At 26.9% G+C, this 22,945-nt stretch overlaps 1 protein-coding gene across 2 annotated transcripts in view; it reads right to left on the bottom strand.

Annotated features, from left to right (window-relative positions):
• The window catches only part of LOC100205554 (SH2 domain-containing protein 4A), a 31,600-nt gene that overhangs the window by 8,226 nt on the left and 429 nt on the right, over positions 1-22,945 (bottom strand). Inside the window, exons 2-6 of one of the 2 annotated variants that reach the window (XM_065813462.1) lie at positions 22,586-22,669; positions 10,825-11,139; positions 10,597-10,674; positions 1,426-1,619; positions 811-1,316 (exon numbers count right to left, since the gene is read on the bottom strand). In XM_065813462.1, coding sequence (XP_065669534.1) covers positions 811-1,316; positions 1,426-1,619; positions 10,597-10,674; positions 10,825-10,999 — 953 coding nt within the window. In that variant the 5' untranslated portion in view covers positions 11,000-11,139; positions 22,586-22,669. The remainder of the gene's footprint in view (positions 1-810; positions 1,317-1,425; positions 1,620-10,596; positions 10,675-10,824; positions 11,140-22,585; positions 22,670-22,945) is intronic. The other variant, XM_065813461.1, reaches the window with a different exon arrangement.

Below are 22,945 nucleotides of genomic sequence, written 5' to 3'. Positions count from 1 at the left end.
TTTGTATTTGATAAGGTAGAGCTTTATACTAAACACCTTCAAATTGTATGTTAAAGGGATCTTGCTAAATCAAGTGCTAAGAAAAGTTGTGCTAATTTCATAAATGAACACAAAATAAGTTTTACGTAAACTAAAATTACCAAAACAAATTATTTTTTGAGATATTTTAAAAGAAAATTTCAGCTTATTTGTTTGTTTTCCATCTTTGGCTCTCAAAGCCTAATTTTAGCATTTTGATTCTGCATAATTTTTTTTGTTGTAAAAATACCTGGTTTGAATGTGTGCATTTAATAGAGAGTCTTTTTAAACAATTAAATTTATGTGCAAGTTTTGGGTTGTCCCATTATTAATTCATCTTTATTGGTTATAATAAAACACTTGCACTGCATTTAAATTTATAAAGCATTCAAGTTTACGATGTCACATTTTTGACAAAATGAAAAATTATTTGTATTATTTTTCAATAAATTTAAAAATAAAATACTTTTTTTAGTTTTGAGATTTTATAAAATCTCAAAACTAAAAAAAGTATTTCATTTTTAATTTTAATAAAATTTCTGGATAAATTTTGAATTGATATCTTTTATATTAGATTTATAAAGCATTCATATTAGTTTTATTTATAAAATAAAACAGTAACATTTAGTTTAATTTAATTATTTTCTAAGTTTAATTTTTTTTATTATGTTATGGCAAGTTTGATCAAGTATATTGGCAAGTGAAAAACTTTTAATTTATGTTAAAAAAATTAATTAATTTTCAAATTGAAAGAAATAAAAAAGCAAAAAACAAATTTACAAAATAACTTACTCGGTATTGTTTAAGGAAGTTGAGATTTGTTCTTGATCAGAAATTACACTAACTGAAGCAACAGTACGAGCTTTTTCTTTATGATGCTCTTCTTCAGGAACAGAAATTTGCTTTTGCAATTTACTTAACTCCTCTCTTTCTTTAGCTAATTTCTGTATTCGCTTGTATTCTACTTTGCTCTGTGTAAATGAATTTCGACGTTTTTCATCTTCCATCTTAGCTTTAGCTTCTCGCTCTTTCCATTCTTCCTCAAGCCGCTTGTTCTCTTCTTCTTCTTGTTTTCGTTTTTGTTCTTGAAGTTTCTTTGCTTGTTGGTAAAGCTCTTCTTTGCGTTTATTTTCTTGCTCAAGAAGTTCTGCTTCACGTTTTTTTAATTCCTCTTCTTTTTTTTTTGTTTCAAGGAATTTGTTTTGTGCATCTACTTCAAGGAATTTATTTTGTGCATCTTCTTCAAGTTTAATCTTTCCAAGCTCAAACTTTTCAATTTCTGTTTTAAGTTTTATATCCTAAATTTAAAATGATGCAAAGCTATATAAAGTAAATCTGAGAAATAAACTTTTTAATTTAAAAAAAAATATATACTCTAAATAAACATTTAAAAAATAAAAAATGCACTGTAGTAGTCTGAGAACTATCTTCATTTTTCAAAACATTATCTGACACTTTTATTTCTTTGTTGTTTATAATTTTTTCTTCTAGTTTTCGAGCTTCTAACTCTTCAAGCTCTTTCTTTCGACTTAATTCTGCCTCATAGCGTGCTTGATCAGCAGCCCTTCGAAGTGCATCTTCTTCTTCTTTTTTTTTCAATTCTGGAAAAAAATTATACACACAGATATATATATATATATATATATATATATATATATATATATATATATATATATATATACATATATATATATATATATATATATATATATATATATATATATATATATATATATATATATATATATATATATATATATGTGCTCAATGTTCTTGAAAGAACAGAGCAATTATAAATAAGTAGAAAATCACTTAACAAAAATTTTTCTCATTTTACACTGTGTTTCATCAATAAAGATCTCTGATGAGTCTTTATTGATGAAACACAGTGTAGAAGGAGAAAAAATTTTGTTAAGTGATTTTCTACTAATTTACATATAGTTTACATATATCTATATATCTATATATATATATATATATATATATATATATATATATATATATATATATATATATATATATATATATATATATATATATATATATATATATATATATATATATATATATATCTATATCTATCTATCTATCTATATATATATATATATATAAATATATATATATATATATATATATATATATATATATATATATATATATATATATATATATATATATATATATATAATTTATAGTTATGCAGTAGAGGCAGAGCGCTTTCCTCATAAGCCAGAACACATCTCTGGTAGTACCTCACTTAACTCGTTTCTCCACGCAGCAGAGTTGTTCGTCAAGGTTTGTGTTTTGAAGTTATAAAGTTGAGAGAGAGTTGTAATAACAATTAAAGTAGCCTCCTTGATTGTAGGAGCCTTTAAAGCCTTGGGGAGGACAATCTTTTCTTTCATTATTTTTTTTTTTCCCTTCTTTTTTGAAAAAGTTATAAAGATAAGCAAAACTAGTAAGCATATGCTTATTTAAACATAGATATATAGATATAAATATGCACACAAATACATTTTTGCACATTTATACTTTAAATATAATTTAAATTAACACATTTAAACTTGATTGAAGTCAATAAGGTAATTCCATGTCAAATCAACCAAAAAAAAAATATTTTCGGCACATTGCCATCTCTGATTTTGATGATTTTTTGAATACAAGCTTATATTATTGAAAAAAAACTTCACTCCAAATTTTAGTGTTTGAGTCCTGACGGTTTCAGAGATATCGATGCTCGGTCCTAATCTCTTTTTTGGTTATTTTTTCAACGCCATTTATGTTTTAAGCTAATTACATAACACAATTAGCTTTAACTTATGAAATACTTGCTCAATAATGTTGAAAATTTGTACCAAACTATTTTTTAGGGAGAAGAACTCAAAAATGATACTCAAAACACTAAAAAATTAAAGTTTCTCTATTAAAATTCAATTTCAAAATAGTGTAACACTTTTTATAAGTTTTTTGATGCCCCGTACAAAAAGAAGTATATCTTGAACTGCCTAAGAGATATGATTCTGAAAATTTTTCCTACGGTTCTATATATAGCAAACTCTTTATTACAAAAAAAACTGCTGGAGTTTTCTTTTTTAAATCTGATATATTTGCATTGAAAGTTTTATAAAAAAATTATTAAAAATTGTTATTTAATAATGAAAAAAAAAAATTATATACATTTTTTTTGTGTGCATTTTTTTGATTTTAGAATCTCAGGTACTGTTCTATATAAACTTAGTTGCAACTCACATTAAAGATCTTCACTTCACAACCTTCATGTTTAATGAAGGATTTTCTATTTATAAAACATTATTTTAGGGAGAGGAACTCAAAAATGATGGCTAAAACACTAAAAAAATTAAAGCTTTTATATGAAAATTTAATTTCAAAATAATATAATACTTTTTGCAAGTTTTTTGATGCCCTGTACAAAAAATCTTGAGATGCCTGAAAGATATGATTACTGAATTTTTTGTAATGTTCTATATGTAACAAATGCCATAAAACAAAAAAACTGCAAGGGTAATTTAACTACAAGGGTAAGTTTTTTAAATCAGATTAATTTGCATTTAAAGTTTTATAATTCTAAACCCTATATCATTTTTAATTTCTATAAAAAACAGTGATGTATGAATGTTTTGCAATGTAAGAATGAACAGTAAGTTTTTGTAACTTATTTATTAGAGTATTAATGAAGCTACTAGCTTAAATCGATCTGTTGTCTTTCTTTGTCTGTAATCTATACAATTACAATTATCTTCATCAATATCTTCTTGAGATTAGAACTTTTTTTTAAGATAATGTCTTAATATAGAATCTTCTGGACACAAACAGCAACAATGCATTATGCAACTTTTCTTAGCCCTACTACAAACAAGCATATCAATAAGTTAATGATAAACCTTTGATAATTCAACTGCACTAATCACTAACTTAACATTTTTTTGGTAGGTATGCATACAGCATGTGCGTGATCACACACATACTGCATGCTTACCAGATGCTCACACTGTAATGTGCTATTTTGAACGAATTCTTTATATCAGGATAACTGGTTTTAAACTTAGCATACAGCAAATACACATACGTACAAATGAGATATTTTCTTTCTTTTTTTTTTTTCTTCAGGGAAAGATAAAATACCATTTTTCAGCAGCAGTTTATATGACATCTGCACCATATAATTAGTAACATTAAATTCTTTTTCTATACATTTGTAGTTAGACCAAGGTATTGGAACCAGCAGTAATTGAACTTTCTGATTCCATTTGAAAGTTTACCTATTTTCTTTAATTTTTCCTAAAAGTATATCCATATTATATGCTTTACATTAAACTTCCTTAGATAATTTATTGAAGGAATCTTCTTGGCTTAACTGATCAAGATCTTTATTTAAAGTCCTTGCAATACCTAACTTTCCTGTTTTTTGAACATGTAATGATTTCTTTTTACCGAGAGCAACTCTTGAATGACTTTCATAGCATGCATTTTGAGAGGACTTATGGTTATAGCCGTCAAAAAAAACTTGAGATTTAAGAAGTTCATTATCTCATCTTCAAAAATCTGGCTGCAAGTCGGTTCATCATCCTTAAATGACATCAGTTTAGTTTACATTATGGGCATATCTTTTCTCCAGGAATAAACTTAATACCAATGTTTTTTAATTTCCCAGCAAGTTGTTTATTAACTTTTTTACATCCTCCTAAAAACATGAGTGATAATTACTATTTTAGTATTTTGCAAAAAAATCTAGTATATATAATTACAATAAAGTTTAAAAAAAGCTTCATGGTTAAGTAATATTACCTTTTCTTTATTTTTTTCCATTGTGCGAATTAAATGGATCACAGCAAGTTATGTGGATTCTGGATTAATGTTTTAAGTAAACATTTTCATGGAAGCAAACCATGGCATTTTCTTTACTTTTAATGTCAGAACAACTGATTACCAACTCTTTTTCTACATCATTGAGACTTAAAGTTTCCTTTATATCATTGGATTTCACTTCATTTTTTGATATTTTGATTTTCACATCAATTTTAATATCATTGGATGTTTGTTTGTGACAATTTTATTAATTCATTAATCCAATTGAACATCTTTCTTTATCATCAATATTTTTATATTACTTTTTAGTTTTGTAAGAAATAATTTTAAAATAATTATTTGAAGATTCGTAAATAGAAAATCTTTCATTAAACTTGGTTTCAAAGGAAAGGAAGAATATTGGACAGTGTGCGACACACACTGTAATTGTACGCGCAATTTTTTTCTTTACAATTTGAACACAGCTGGTTTGATGTTTTAACAATTAAAAAAACAATTAACTTTTAATTGTTGATCTTTCTCAAGTTTTTATTTTAAGGGAAGCCTTTAAACAAAATAAAAAATTAATTAAAATGCTACAGCTGTTTTACAAAACGCCTTAAGTTGCTTTTACGTATTTCGAGAAAAACAATTTTTGACATATATTTTAAATTTTGCAGTTTTACAAGAGATTTGAATTAAAATATTTATTTATATATAAGCTTTATCAACTTAATTATATTATGGATTGGAAAAAAAAACGATCAATTTAAAAAAACAAGTATTTGTGTTGTATTTTTTGTCGGAAAAAACGTAGACAGGCTTTTTTAAACATGAAAGCGGCATTCAAAATGCCTTATGAAACAATAACAAGTAAATTTACTTCAATTTTTCCCAATGAATTTTTCCAAAAATTTGGTTACGTATCCAAACCATAATAAATATACATTTTTAAAAAATATCTCAATGCATGTAAATTTTTTCTCTATCAAAATTAATATTTTGACTTTTATGAAAAATAATATCTATTTTATTTCAAAATGTAACTATTTTTGTGTTACTATTTTTTAAAAGACCACATAACATTTGAAATAATTGTTTTACAACTAGTTCCAGATGTTTTGCAGTCTTTTTATAAACTTTTACACAAAAATCACCTACTTAAATCACTCATCCAAACATTTTATTATCGGTCACTTTTTACGAATTCATCAACTTAAAAATTTTATCAAAATAAAAATAAAAATTTGTTCAAAATGGACCTTATTTATCAGAACTACAATAGTTTAAGTATAAGAATTCAGAAAATGAAAATAACAAGGAATCCACATTGTTAAATAAAGGACCATCGCAAGAAATTTCATGAAAAACAGAAAAGAAAAGATTCTGAGATTAAAAGAAAATTGATACATAAAATCATAGTGGAAGATTGCAATTGCAAGCATGAATGTGCTAAAAACATTGCTAACAATAGAAGACATGAAATTAATGATGGTTTCTGTAAAATCGCTGAAAAACTGCTACAATTGAATCAACGTACAGAAAAACTATTAAAAAATTAAATATTTCATTTGCAAATCAAACAAAGGAAGAGTGTCCTTGCCTTGCCTTAACACATGCCTTAAAGTCTTTACACATTGTGGAGGAAAAAATCATTCTAAATTAACTTCAACTCCAGACTGTACAGATTGCATGACATGGAATATTCACACGAAAGGGTCAGACACACCAGAAACAAATATAGACTTGATGCTGATCGAACTGTTTGTGCACAAGAAATAGTAGTGGCAACAGATATGGAAAAAGTAATCATGCTACCAAGAATGGAAAATCTTAAAGAAGCAATGTTTTGTTAGCGATTAACAACATACAATGAAACATTTGTGCCTATTGGAAAAATGAAGAAAAGTGTAGTTTCAATTGTTTGGCATGAAGAAATTGCTGGGTGGTGCAAAGAAGAGCTAATTTCTACATATTATTTGTTTTTGCAAGAATATCGGATAAATCTAAAACCACTATTTGGTGTGAAAATCGCTCCACTCTGAAACAAAGTCACGTGTACAATTCCAGTGCTTTTATTCAAAGATTTATAAAAATTTTTATAAAAAAACTTTCAAAGATTAAGCAGTTTTTGGCATATTTTTTTTCAGTTTTGTGACAATTTATACTAATCTTTAAAAACTTTTAAAACATTAATTAAAAAAATATTTTGAAAATGGCTTTACAATATTAACTAAATTATAAAATTTAATAGTGTAACACCAAATTTAATAGTGTAACACCAAAAATGTTTATCCAAATTTTTTTTTTCCTTTTAAATTTATTCAATAAATATCTTAGTCTAAATATAAAAAATTTTTTTTTTAATCTTCCAGTCTAAAAACAAAAACACTTAGGCAATTTTTCAGTTTAAAGCTCAATCAAGCTTGATTTCAACTCAGTTTAAAACAAAACAAAATCAAGTTAAATAATTCTTGTAGGTACATTGTCAGAAATTGTTGTGACATTAAAAAATATTTTACCACCCTAAAAAATATAAACTCCAGTGAAAGAGTTGGAAGGCATAGCCAGAAAAAAACAATGTCCACAATCAGCAGTAGAAAGTATTGTTACAACATTATCTTCTAGTGACAGTATTTAAGTTCAGTGCAATAATCACTGATGATAGTAGTGTAGTAAATGAATCACAAAATTATCCTTTAACATTAAGGAAGATAAAACACTTTATTCAGCTAATCATTATCGCAATAATCAATAATAATAAATAGATCTTCCTATATTTATGAAGGGTAATATATACGTAATGAGTCATCTATCCTTAATCTTCTAGGATTAACTCTTAATTCCAATCTTTCTTGGAAACCATGTATCCAAGAAACCATGGAAACTTCTAGGATTAACTCTTAATTCCAATCTTTATTGGAAACCATGTATGCATGTAATCAAAATTAGCATCTGCTAAGGTTGAATCTCTTTACTGTGCAAGCCACTTTCACAAGCTCACTCAGGATTCTATCCTTTATCTTTATAAATCTCAAATCCATCCATGTATAGAATACTGTTTCCATATCTGGACGGATTTTCCAATGATGACCTTTCTCTTTTAAACAAGTTGCAAAAACACATTGTAAACATAGACTGGCCTGTTCTTGCAGCCAACCTTTAACCATTGTCACATTGTCATAATGTTGCTTCTCTTCCTCTTTTCTATAAATAATATAATGGGCGCTGCTCTAAAGAGCAAGCATCTCTTGCAACATCTACTAAAATTCATTCTCATGTTACTCATCATTCAATTAAGTCTCATCCTTTTACTGTGACTGTTCCTGAGGTCTCCAAAAATTCTTATTTATCAAGCTTGTTTCCTTGAACATCAGTCCTTTGGAATTCGCTTCCTTCATCTTTTTTTCCTCATTCAAATGATTTGCGATCTTACTGTCAATTGTTATCTTGCTCTATAAATTTCAAAGAAAAAAAGATTCAGATTCTATTATCACTGTTAAACTAAATGAAGATCATAATGATGAAAATATTGTAAGCCTACAGACTGATTTTGCTGTTTGGAATACTTTAAGCATGTGTACACAGTATTATTTAAATCAACTTCTTGCGATTCTTCACAGTAATAGGCATCCAGAACTTACAAATGATTTGTGAAAACCAAGGTTATATTAACACTAAGAGAAATTACTCAAAAAATCAAACTAAACATAGTTGGGCTTCCTTAGTTTAAGTCTTCAAGTCAATTCCTTTCTTTAAGTCTCCAAGTCAATTTCTTTGTTTAAATCAAACTAAGTCTAAATACAGATGGGTTTCCTTTGCCTTTAAGCCTGCTATTTTAGAATTTTAGAAAGGTCATACTGAGATGAGTTGTAACCTAAATAATTGTGCTGCAATAAATAATCTTGATTTTAGTTTGTTAAGATATGAAGATGAACACCAAAAAGCTGAATCTAACCTCATTAATTATAATTTGCTTTGAGTTACTGGGTTTGTTTTAGATATGAGACAAATTAATTGTGTATTAGAAAGTATTGTATCATGGATTTTGTGAATCATGTGCAACACTGTGATAAAATAACATCAAATTTGTTTTGTTACGTCAAAAAATCTACCAGAGGAAGAATGAAAGAGTTTTCTGTGATTAATGGAATCGCATCTAATTATTCTTAACAGTATTATAACAGACTTGACATAGCATCATTTACAAAACCAAGTTTCGAGATTTCACATTAAAACCAGGTATATGTTGATGCAGCTGAGCCTAATCAAAGAAAAATAATTACAAGTTTCTTGTTCACTGTTGCATGAAGCAAAACTTTTACAATAAAGGTCTCTCTAAAACTCTAAAATCTGCTTTACGTTCTAATGAGTTTCTTTATATAATTGTCAAGATTTCTCACAACAAAGTCATCAAAAGTTTGAGAACATGCACTTTTAGAATAGAAAAACCTATAATTGAGGACATATTGTAAAATTCTAGATAAATTATTTCAGTTTTAAAAAAGTTAACTTGAAAAAGATCAATAAAGTACCACCAAGTTGGCCAAGGCTCTGGACATATCAAAAGCTTTCGATAAAGTTTGGAATGCAGATCTCTATAAACTTGCTCTAGGTGTGTTTGGAAAAATTTTTGAAATTATCAAACCATTTCTATCTACCTCATTCTCGTTTTTATAAGTACTATCATGGTTGTTGCTAAATTTAGCTATCATTTCTAGTTCCATCAACCAAAACTCATTCCCGTTTGACCCACCATTTAGTAAAGTTGCATCTTTTTACTGTATATGTCACTTCATGCTTTTAAAACTTTTTATATCTAGTTTTTTGCTACACATTTTAATGCTTTGAAACTCTCTACTATCTTCATGTTTTTTTGATTCATACCTTAAACATCATTAATTCCTTAAACTTTACAAATCTTTTATCAACCATTTTCTTGCTCTTTAACACTATTCTTTATTTTTAAGTTAACAACTTAATAGTAGTCACTAGCAGCCTTGTTGGGAGTGAATTAGTTGTTTGCAGCCTTGTTGGGAGTGAATTAGTTATTAGCAGCCTTGTTGGGAGTAAATTAGTCATTTTCAGCCTTGCTGGGAGTGATTGCTGGAACTTATCTGGCACTATATTTAAAACTTTTTAAAAGCACACCAAGCATTGTGTTGATAGACTTCATGCCAGATCAATTCAAGTAAATTACCTGAAGCAAATGAAACTCAAGCATTCTTGAAAGAAAGCTACTTTCCTTCAAACTTTTAAAATACAGAACATTTTTTGTAAAACCAAAATGAACAATTTCGCTAAAATACTAAATCAACTATAACATAAATAAAGCTGAAAATTAGTAACTTTTAAATTCTTAACTTTTATAGTTTCTTGTACATTTGTTTAATTTAGATTTTTATTGAAAATTTAACAATTTTTTTCTACATTTTTCTGATTTGGAAACATCTTTGTGAAACAAACTTAATAATCAATTTCCAGTTTTTTAGAATTTGATTTTGAATAATAAAATAATTATAATCACTTATATAGATTTCCAACAAAATGTTTTTAAAACCATGTTCAGACCCATATGATCACAAAGATTTTTTAACTCTATAAAGTAAACTATTTTACTATAAAAATAAATTCCAATAAACTTTCATTTGAATTTATTTTGATCAAAGTCAAAATTTGAATGAACCTTCTAAATAAAGAAAGTGTTTGTTTGCAACAGACAAGGCAGAAATTTATTTAAAAATTTTAAGAATTTATTAAAAAAGATGTTACCTATAGGATCAACATCTTGGATATATTCTACAATAATCTTATCACCTTCACATAGAAAAGTAACTTTTTTGTTGCTTTCTAAAAGTGTAAATAAAATAGTTTTATAAATAATTCTTAGTTATTTAAATTTTAATTTTCAATAGAAAACTAGTTATTTTTTATTTTAATTTAAAAGTAGAAACACAAGTATTATGAACAAATTTTTTAAACTTTTTTAAACAGACTTACTTTTCTTTTGCAAAGGTTTATTTTTTTCCTCCTCCTCTAATTTAATTTCTAGTTCCTTATATCTGCGTATTTGCTCCTCCCTCATTTTATGAAACAAAATCTGTTTTTGTTCCTCTGACAACTCTTCAAGAAGTTCCGGATCAATATACATATCTTTCAGTATTTGTTGCAACATGTTTGTAGCTTTATTTACAGAGGACTAATGATGTTGCTATGACAATGCTGTTGTTATATGATAATGCTGTCGCTATATGACAATGCTGTTGTTATATGATAATGCTGTTGCTATATGACAATGATATTGCTATATGGAGGCTAATAATTGAAAGAATAATTTAAAACATGATTAGAAAAAAGTGAAAAATTAGTTAAACTAAACTAATTCAAAATAACAATAAAATTTTAAATCAATAATTAATTTACTAACTGGATTTCCAAATTATAACTAATTGATGTTTATTAAACAATAATTACCAATTAAAAATGACTCGCAAAATATAATAAGAAAATAACAAAAACATTAAGAAAGCAAATACTAAAAACTTAAATTGGTTATATAAATATATATATATATATATATATATATATATATATATATATATATATATATATATATATATATATATATATATATATATATATATATATATATATGTATTAAATTTATGACTTTTTGACTTTTTTTTTTTTTTAAATTCCTGTCATAAATCATTGAACTTTTGTTAGAAAACATGTTCAATTCCTCTAGGTTGTAAAAAAAGGTCACCCCCAATTCAAATTACAAATTGTCATTTATTTAATCTTGTTACTGCTACTACTAATATTTGCGGCTTTGCTGAAAATCATTTAACACTTGTATAGAAGAAGTGTTTAGAACTCTATAACATTTTGGAAAATTCCAGAATATTTTAGACAACTTTAAAACATTTCAGAATAATTTAGAATATTCTGGAACAATTTAGAACATTCTGGAACAATTAAGAATATTCTAGAGCAATTTAGAATAATCTAGACCAATTTAGACTGTGTATATATAGCTGCTTATCTAATTTTATAGTTATTACAGAAGCAACACATGGTGACATACAAGCCTAGTGATGATAGCATTCAGAAGAACAAGGATGTCTGGACCAATAATCTAGTAAAATTTGAAGACTCATAAAAGAAGAAGAACGGACCCTTTGGAAGAATATTCACTAAAAGAAAAGTACAGAATGCTTCTCTAAAAGCAAATTATTGGATACTACCATTTCCTTTGACCAAAAATCAAAGGAAGAAAGGAGCGAATAGAGGAAATTTCCAACGAAGTCGCCAAATTGTGGAAGAATAAACTGAGGTTTCCTCATGTATCTGATCAAGTCGTATGAGTAAACCTTAATAAAATACTGAAATGTTATAATGAATGTGTCATAGCTACGAACCCCTTGATGAAATTTTCGATATTACTAAAGTGGATGGAACATGGTTATCTTCTGAGGACAAGCAATTGTACCATCTCCAAGTGAAAAGCAAAGGAACAATGGGATACTCTAAGGCCAAGCGGCCAGTAAAGAAATGATCCATCCCTCTAAAAGACAAAAACTTTCTAATAGGTCATCCAACTCATCATCTTACTATCCTGGTTTTAGTGATTCTGACTGAGGCTGACGACAGTGAATATGAAATCGATGAAGAAGATGGAGGAGAAAATGAGACTACTCCTACACCAAGCAGAAAACATCATAAAATCAAAATTGCAGTCAACTTGGTGACCTACACAAGAGTATCAACAAACAAAGCTGCTAACATATGCAAGCAATTGGCTCGTGAAGGTATTGACATCCCAACTCCATGTTAATCAGCTATTTACAAGTCAACAATCAAAGAGGCAATCAAGCTGAAAAAAGAAATGATTGAAAAATTGCATATGGAAAGTTGGTCCTTACACTTTAATGGCAAGCACATCAACAGAATCGATTATCAAGTGGTCGTCCTTAAAAATGAAAGAAGAGAAATCAAATTGGATGTCCTGGGCTTGGTAGATGGCAGGGGAAAAACTATTGCTCAAAGAATTTATAAAGTCCTTGATGAACTTCACCTATGGAATTCAATACGGATGATTGTTGCAGATACCACCAGCATTAACACTGGAAAAGAAAATGGTGTTGCTGTAATACTGGAACGAATGATCACAGAGGAACACATCAAAAAAACCACAGTTTATTACTTGTCAACACCATCTATTAGATAGAATCCTCTGTTTGGGTACCCTGTAAAACAGCCGAATTACCGGGTCCCCAGGTTCGAACCGAGTACTCGGCACATCACTAGACTAGATATTGTATGATAAAAGTTAACTGTTCACGATGACTGGCATCTGGTGTGCAATCCACAACAATGGAGTAGTATTTGGCTTTCCAAATTTTTTAATGGATTTATTCTCTAGTAGCACGAGCCACTAAATAATTTCTTCTCAGATATTTTTACTTAAGTAATGCATTTTGTTTGGATTTTCCCCTTCTTTAGAAACATGATATTCCATAATTGGGTCAAATTCTACCATAAGTTCAACTATTTTCAGGAAAGTTCCATTATTTTTTTTATACAATTTATCAGATATTCCTCTAAACGCCTATAGTCTTCTTTTCAACTTGATCCAATTGCCAAAGCTTTCAATATGATCAACACTAACTTCATGCCTCATTAAGTTTTGTGATAAATGCTTCCAGTCAGCAGATCCTGTTTTTGCAAGAGAAATATATGTATTGTTAAATAGTTTACAACAGAAACAGAATATTTTATTAACTTTTTCTGAGTAAATTAGCCATGATCTAGGATGACTTTCACTGTTTTAAATTTTTTGACGAAAAAAAACTTGAGTTGACCAAACGATTATGACAATTTCTTGGGTAGCTGTTTAATTAACGGTTTACAGGACCTTTATAACTATTTCTTAAATATTATGGTTTGTAAGAGTCTGAGGCCAATAAAAAATTTCTTCCCATGTACAAAAAAAGAGAGCACAAAAGTTGAATTCACAGGAACAGTGTTTTGAAGTTGCTTTATTGTTGATGGCTCTTCAGTTTTGCTCAATTCTCTGTTTTGGTTTGATTCTTGACCTTTCATCTCAACTTTGCGTTCTCTGATTTTCTTTGACCTGATTTCATATGACAAAGTATATATCTCAGAATCATTGTTAGAGCTAAAAGATGTTTCTGAACTTAAAAAAGTATCTAGTTTAGTTTGGTTTTTATCACATTCTTGCTGTTTCTTTAACCGTTTCAGATGATATTGAAAACAGGACAACTTTTTTCTGTTATTCATTTTCTAGAAATTTAATGAAAATAAAAATTATATTAAGTTTCTCTGTGCTAATTAATACTTCTAATTAAAATCATGTTAGATAATTTTTAAAACTTTCCTAATTATTGTTAAACACACTAATAAAAAAATAAAAAATAATAAAAATCACAAACATATTAAAATGACAGATCATAATATTATAACAACTGTAATAATAAAGTCATTATGATGACAACGTTGAAAACCTGTCAATACAAACAAGCAAGTTATACTGGTACTAAAATAATTTTCTATATAAACACTTTTATAAGAAAATAGTTTACAAAAATTAATAATTGAAATATCAATGTAATTTTAAACATATAAAAAGAATGATAAATATTTATCAGAACGATGTATTTTTTTAGCAGTTTTTCATTTACTAAAATTTTAAATTAACGCAAAAACACAAACTTAATTGAGTTGAATTTTTTTCAACACAGAATGTATTTGCTGTTATTTACTATGATTTTTACTATGAATTTTACTATGAATTAGTGTTTAGATAATAGCTCTGACATCACACTGAAATAGCCTGCTGACAAGGGCTTCAGTGCATACATCAACTATCTTATAGCCTACTGCTGCAAAGGAGTGCCACTACTTCAACTGAGGGTTTTGCATGGGGCAGCAATGTTTTTCATTCATTAATCTTTGTTTTATTTTTCTTCTTTTTCTGAAAATGCTGCATGCTATAATGATAGGAAAAACTAGCAACAATTTGTTATTTATATACGCTATAGTAGATATATATCTTCTCCGTTTGAAATTTGGGATTTATCAAAATTTAAAAAAAAAAAACGCAAAAAATTGCTTAAGATAAATTCTAAATGAAATAGTAAAAATAAAAATAGATAAGTAAACATTTTATTTAAATAAAAACAAAAAGAGTTAAATAAAAATGGCAAAAAGATATTTGAATTCTAAACAAAATAATTATTATAAAAACAGCAGCAAAAAAAAAACTTTATTTAAATTCTAAATAAAGTTTTTAATTCTAAAATTAAAATAAAAACGACGAAATAAATTTTTTATTTACATTCTTAATAAAGTAACTAAAATTAAAATGACAAAAACAAAAAAAGTTTTATTTAACTTCTAAATGAGATAATTAATAAAACATTTTATTTAAATTCCTAATAAAATATTTAAAATAAAAACTGTAAAATGAACTTTTTATTTAAATTCTAAATAAAATAAATAGTAGATGAAAGTGTTATCATAAATTTTCATTTAAGTATTTTATGAACAAAAAAGATTTATTGCAATTTAAAAAAAAAAATTTTGCCGAGCAATATTATAAGTCGCCAAAGTATTTGCATGCGCACGCGTGAAAGACTTGAGCATGAAAGCGTTGGCCATTCAGAGAAGATTGATTAAAAATAATAAAAATTTGGTTTTGAAAAGCTCCAACAATTTTTCGGGACTCTGAGGTAAAATTTGATGGTCTCTTTGGACACCGACCCTGGTATGTTTTATAATTTTAAATTCAATAAAAATTAAAAATGATTTAACAATCTGGAGTTTTTGTTGATAAGAAAATCCTTGGAAAACAACAGGGTACTGTTAAATTTTCTCTTATAAATTAAATGTAAGAGTTAATTTGTCCTGTAATTGCTGGATAATGAAAACTAATGAAAACAGAACTTAAAAGTATTTTAAAAAGTCAAAAAAACTGTGTATTTAACATGACAACTATGTTATAGAAAATTTTTAAACCAGCAAGTATTATACTTTAATTAAAATAATAGCATTGTTAAAAAGTATTTTATTGAGCCTGTATTCATTTTGTAGCAGGATTTGCACATAACACGGCATTAAATTCTGCAAGAATGGAATGAAATGGCAGAGTAATTCCATATAAAATCATCAACAACAAAAAAAAAATTTGTCACCCATACAACCCAGAACTGCTTTTTTTACATCATTGCACATTAGGATAGCCTTTTTTAAACCCATCAGTAATTTATGGCGATAAGAGTCAGTTACATAAATTTTCTTTTAACAATAAAATGCCTAATTCATGATTTTTCATTAAGTTATTTTTAGAAATGGTGCTGTTTATTTCTGCTGTTAAAGAAGCTTCATCAATATTATATGCTAACAAAACCATTTTCATAATTCTGTTTATAGTGTCATCAAGCTTTTGTTTTAGATTCTGCTGCTTTTTTGTAACATTTGCTATAGAACTTTCAGCCTAGTGTTACATATACATCTTTTTTTGTGTGTGAAACTTTTTCCAAGTCTAGAGAAATCTTTACATTGCCTAAAAAAAATAAAATATATTTCTTTTAATTAACATTAGTTCTGCTGTAACTATAATAAATATTAGATTAGCTTTTGTAGAAATTTTCTTACATCTTTGCACGTTCCAAAAAGGTTGCAACACTTTGTAATTTTTCTCTCAAAGTATAGAATTATTTTTCTCTCAAAGTATAGAATTTCCATAGAATTGCTCGTGATAACAGCATATAACTCTAATTGAACTAAATTTTTTTTTTTAATTTGCTTGCCATATTACTTCTTCTTGCTATTCACAAGGAAGATCTTTGAGTTGAATAAAAACCTTGTTTTCTAAAAAACCCAGTTTAGTTGCAATGAATGTTGAGAGATTTTCTCACATTTCTACATATTCAGTGTATTATTAATAATATCACTAACTCAAAGAACAAATAAACGAGAAAAATTCTCACACATGTTATTTGATTTTTAAATTAAAGACAATACTAACTCAAACTTTCAAAACACCATAGTGTTTATTCCAAAAATAATCTAAAGTGTTAGACATTTAACGATTTGAAATAATAAAAATGAAATTCAAATGCAAAAAAACAATTTAGTAAGTTTGAAATATAAACAAAGCAATTTGAAAACTCAAAACATTTGTTTCTAAACTGTATTTTAAAAATAATTTATCACCATTAATTCATATTGATGTCATAAAAAAATTCTGGGGGGGGGGGGAAGAGATGTTGCCCTTTCACTTGCCCCTTTGCATGCCTGTGTTTAACCTTGCCCTAAACTAGTTATTAAGTAACACTATATTGAAGTTTTAATTAAACCCTTAAGGACCAGGCCCGAGATATCTCGGGTCATGCTATATGGTCCAAAAAGACCAAACCCGAGATAACTCGGGCGGTCACATATTTTACGTTTTATTATGTATTAGCCCGAAATAATTCGTGAAAATAATCTTATAACAATATTATTATATTAAATCAACTAAGAATCAATCAAATTAATAATATTTAGATTTATAACAGACTTTTTTTTTATTCTTAATATGTGAATATCTAAGTTCTTAGCATTAAAAAAAAAATTGATTTTTTTGGTACATTTATTTGAAAAAATATCGGTCCTTAAGGGGTTAAGTAAACTGTTTTGAAAAAAAATCTTTCATTACAAAACTCAAATTAAATTAGGCCTTCATTTTAGTTCCAGAAATTAGTAATTTGCAAATCAATAATTTTAATAAAATTGGATACAAGTGCATTTCTTGGGACTACCAAGTCCTTAGAGCAATTCTGAGTTGTAAGAGCGTCATGGCTTAGCATAAAATGCTGCATGAATGAAATTATTGACAAGACATAAGGGGTCACATACAAATTATGTTACGCAAATTTTGACTATTTCAGACACCACTTTTGTCATAACATTAAAAGTCTTTAGTAACAAGTTCCGTATAATACTTATCATTGCTGCCATTAATTCACAAGTAATTTACATTGGTAATAACCTTGAAAAAAATGAAGAAAATTATTTCTAAAAGAGTTGCCCTATGAACTGGTACTCAAAAACCTACAGAGAAGAAGCATGAATACCATTGGAATACCTTTTAGCCTACATATTAGGATGCAAAGATTCCGTCCAAATGTTGATCACAGTCTACTTCAACTTCACATGTACTTTGGAAACGGGTGTAAGAAGGTCACATGTACTTTGGAAACGGGAGTAAGAATCTCAATACGAATGTCATCATATCAACCATGCTTTTCTTTATATGAATGCATCAATTTAAGTGAACATGAAATATCTAACTTGGATTAAATATGATTTAAGTAACATTAATGTGACTTACGAATGGAATATTTTGAAAAGTGTTGATGTTTAGTACTAATAATGTATATGGTTATTCTGAAACTAGATTGTTTTTTGTTTTATTACTTAAATTGTAATATTACTCATTATTTGATCATAAGACTTTTTTCATAAAAGATTCAAAATTATAATTTTAAACATCTTTATAAAGGTCGGTAATTACTTTTGTATAGTTTTTATTATCATGGGTCATCAAAAACAGCAACTTTTAACTCTGTTTCTAATGCGCACATTGCGCCCGATTTCACGAGTTTCAATATTGTGCCCAATGGAGGGTTTATAAATTAAAATTCTAAAATAATAAAAATAAAACTTAACTAAAACAAAACTCAAAGTCTAAGATATAATTATTTTAAACTGCCTTTACAGTTACATTTGGAGTTTATTCGAAACTTTGATCTTTTTAAGGATTTTATACAATGCAAAATGCTTTTAAATAAAGTAATGAATCATTTCCAATGATTGTTTATAATAAACGCATTATATTTAAGTTATCAAAAAGTATTTTATTTAGTTTTTTTCATTTTATATAATTTTTTTTTCCAATAAAAATTTTAACAAAATACACGCTAGTTAAATAATAACAATAATAAATAAATAATATTTACATAATTATAAAAACCTTTGTTTTTATAATTTTATTTGAAATAAATAAAATTATAAAAAAAGCTTTGAAACTTTGACCTTTTCTAAAGTATTTATATTATGCAAAGTTAGTTTAGTTTTTTCAGCACATTTTTAAAACACTTAAAATGGTCAAAACAAATATCTACTTTGTTTTGAAGCTAATGTTACTTAATGGTTGCATTATATTATGCAAAATACTAATATAATAGCCTTCAAAGTTAACTCTTTAAATCATACAATTAATTAAAGAATTTAATTTGTGGAGCCATAAACATTTGTGGGTCATTTCTTGAATATAGGAAAATGATTTTTTTTGTCCCTAAGGCCAATCTAAGAAAAATGGCTTAAAGCCCAAGCAGGATTCCTGCATAGCATCTGGCGCCAACATGCTTACACATATACACATAAAGCATGTATATATGCAAACATACATACATATATACATACAAAACCCTCAGAATTAGGGTTGGCATTTGGCAATGCCAACCTAACTGCCGACCTCATTTTTATGTTGTATGGTAAGACCTTTGTATCAAATTTTTTTTGCCAACCTGATGCCCGCCTCTAAAAGATTAAGGTCGGAAAATTATTGCTGACCTCATTTTTCCTAATTCCGAGGGTTGCATACAAAATCACATATAGAGGCATTGACAGGAATAAATGAGTGCATGAGCACAGAATCACCTGTCTTAAATAAACATAGCAGGCAGCTCAAGCAATAAGCATTTTTGACATTTAGATAAGAAAAGCTCATGGATAAATTAAAATTGATTATGTTTTAGTAATAATTTTTTATGTTTTACACTGTAATGTTTTGTATCATATCATAAATACATCAGAGAAACAGCAACGGTTGTTTTTCTGATATTTATTTATTTAAGCATCTTAAAGTTTTCTAGAAACATCAAAAACAACATTGCATTTGATCAAATTGTTTAAACTATATTTTGTTAGAGTTTAAAAATTTATTAGAATATATTCAATCCCTTTTTTATTTAAACAACTTAGTATTTAATATTTACACCTTACCCAAATTTATATGATCAAATTTTTATTACTGTTTATCAAAAATTATTAAAAGTTTTAAATAAGCGAAAATAATCTATTATTTTCACTTTGGTTTAAGTTGTATTTTTGATTCTAAGTTAAAAACGCAACTATAATAATATTGTGTATTAAAAAAAAAATTTTGTGTAGTAAAAGTTTTTAATTAAAAATATAAAATTTAAATAGCTCATTATTATTATTAATAAATAGCTTATTATTATTATTAATATGAACGGGATAAGACTCTCTTATTCTATATACGTAATAGAGAAATGTCAAATATATATATACATATCCTTTAAAAAAAAAATTTTGAATTCAACATTGTGCACTATGCCAATACTGCTTATTTGGTCCCAGTAGATCACTGTTTAGCTGAAGAAGATGTTTTTAAAAAAAAATGCATATAAATTTTAATGAGTTTTTTTTACATTTACTGATTGAAACTCCAGTAGTATTCAATATTTTTATAAAATAATCAAATTAACTTAAAGTTAATCATCCAATGCATTAATTCTGACTGCTATACTCACTGCAACTTTGATAAAATTTCATAATTATTTTATTCTTTATCATAATTGCATTGTTTTGAAATGTTTTTTTAAAATGAAATACTACGGAATACAAGAACAAATTAAGTGGTGCAAGAATTATTAAAATTTTGTTGGAAAAAATATATTTTAAAAACAACAAAAATAGCCATAAAGTGCTTTTTTATCTAAACATTCTTCAAGACTTATTTAATGGACGTTTAGACAATTTCTGCTTGTTGTTTAAAACCAACATCTGCGTGTCTTGGAGCTGTCTTTGGAATATGTCCTGCTAATGAAACCCTGCACTAATTTGAAGTGTCTTCAGCCCTGTCGTTAACAATGGCTAATTGACATACACTGGACACAAATGTCTTGAAAGATCTATTGTTAAGATTTTTCTCCGAATTTGACATGTGTTCTTCTTCCCTTGAGAGAATGTCATCTTTGGTTATACCAAGATGGAGAAAAAAGGAAAAACTCCTGAGAAACAAAGTTTGATAGTTTTGAGAGGGGAGAAACCTGTGTAAAATGTTCTGGTTGTTCTTTGTCAAAGCTGTTCATCCCACAACCCCACAAGAATATCCATCCTCTCTTTCTCATCTAAGTCCTGGTCAGCAAAAGCAAAGATAACACACTGTGGTGTAAAATAACAAGTGTGAATGAGAATACTAAGATTACTGGCTTTGCCAATCTTTCCGTACTTGGAAGTAAAAGACTCTTGGAGTAAAGTGGATCTATCGAGATCTGCAATGAAATCTTGAACACTCTAAGATCATTGGATGCAACAGATTATATAGTGATCCTTTTTTGTTTATTCTTCAGGAAGAATAAACAAAAAAAGATCACTATATAATCTGTTGCATCCTGTATCACTTTAATCTCATTGATAATGATTTGCTTGTTGTAATTCTTGGTCATTTGTATTGCTAACAGATACAGTGAGTCAACCATAAATCTTGCTTCTTGATGTGCACCAGATTGTAGAAACCTGCAACTCAACAAATATAATTTGAGGTAAAAAACTAACAGTTGATATAAATACTTGTAATCATCTCTGTTAAAAATATTAATTTTAAGAGCCGTTGTGCAGAACTGCATTGTTTCATTTGCAAGATTGTAAAAGAGGGTTCCAAGAGCAAACTCAGACCTGTTCCAATCAAATTTCTCAATGTTATCCAGTGTATTCATATAATTTATTAATCTTATAATACTTTTTTACAAATAAATAACTTTTTTTCTTATTTTCCTATTATATAAGTATTGATAAAAAATATCAAATATAGTAAAAGCTTTTTTAAAAGCAAAAAGACATAAAAACAAACATAATAAACGAATAAACATAGGAAAAAAAAATTAACAAAATTTCTTATAGTTCTAGCATACATAGCAAATTAGTTTCTAAATTATATGAACTGATAGAAATCGTGAATAAACTGCATATCAAAACTTTCAACTGTTGTTAAATTTTTATAAAAGATAATTTTTTTTTTAACGACTCTAAAAAAAATACAAAAGTTGTATAAAAATTTTATATAAATTTTTTTTATATATATTTTTTTTAATAATTAAATTTTCTCGTTTATGTAATTAAACTTAATATTTTGTTGCAATTTTGTTTTATTTTTTCTTAGTAGTTAAGTTTAGCTTTTTGCTGCAAATTATTGAAACACTTTCTAAGTTAAAAGATGCAAACTGCCGTGGTCAGTTTGTCAAAAAGTAATACTAAAAACTTGGACAAACAAGGCGTGTGACCGCACGCACTTTCCGTGAAGGCTTGATATATATACATATATATATATATATATATATATATATATATAATATATATATATATATATATATATATATATATATATATATATACATACACACACACACACATATATATTTTCTGTTTATTTTAGCTATTTCATTGCATGCCGTAAATAGTTTAAACTACCATTTGATTATTAATCAACTAATAGTTTTAAAAAAATCTAAAAATATTTTATGAAAAAATTAAAAACTTATTTTACAATATGAAATGTATGAAAAATTAAATTCCTTTGAAAATAGAACAATTTCATTGAATAGTTGCTCTTTGCTCAAATGCAGCCTAGATCTTTTAAATTTAGATAATTCAAACCAAAATGTACCTCTGTAAAATCGCTAAATAGGTGACAGCCTTTATAAAAAACAATTTCCAAATTCCATAGTCTAGTAATTCACCAGATATAAATCTAATTAAAAATATAATGAGAATCAACATACAGAGAAATTCATGCCATATACAAACTTGAAAAAATCTAACAATTTATGCCATTAACTTTTAAGTATATGACCTGAAATCAAGATAATGTACCCAAAATTTAAAATTGGCACACTGAAATCTGTTAAAGAGGTTGTTAAACCAAAATGTGCATCAATGAAATGTTTGATTTAAACAATATTAAGAATCAACAAATTATTTCAATTAAAACCATGATTTTCACAAATCCTTGCGAAATCATTGTTTT

This window comes from Hydra vulgaris, chromosome 12 (assembly GCF_038396675.1).
Source record: "Hydra vulgaris chromosome 12, alternate assembly HydraT2T_AEP".
NCBI classification, from domain to species: Eukaryota; Metazoa; Cnidaria; class Hydrozoa; order Anthoathecata; family Hydridae; genus Hydra; species Hydra vulgaris.
Note: the sequence above shows the minus strand (reverse complement) of the source record. Positions and strands in the feature narration are given on the sequence as shown.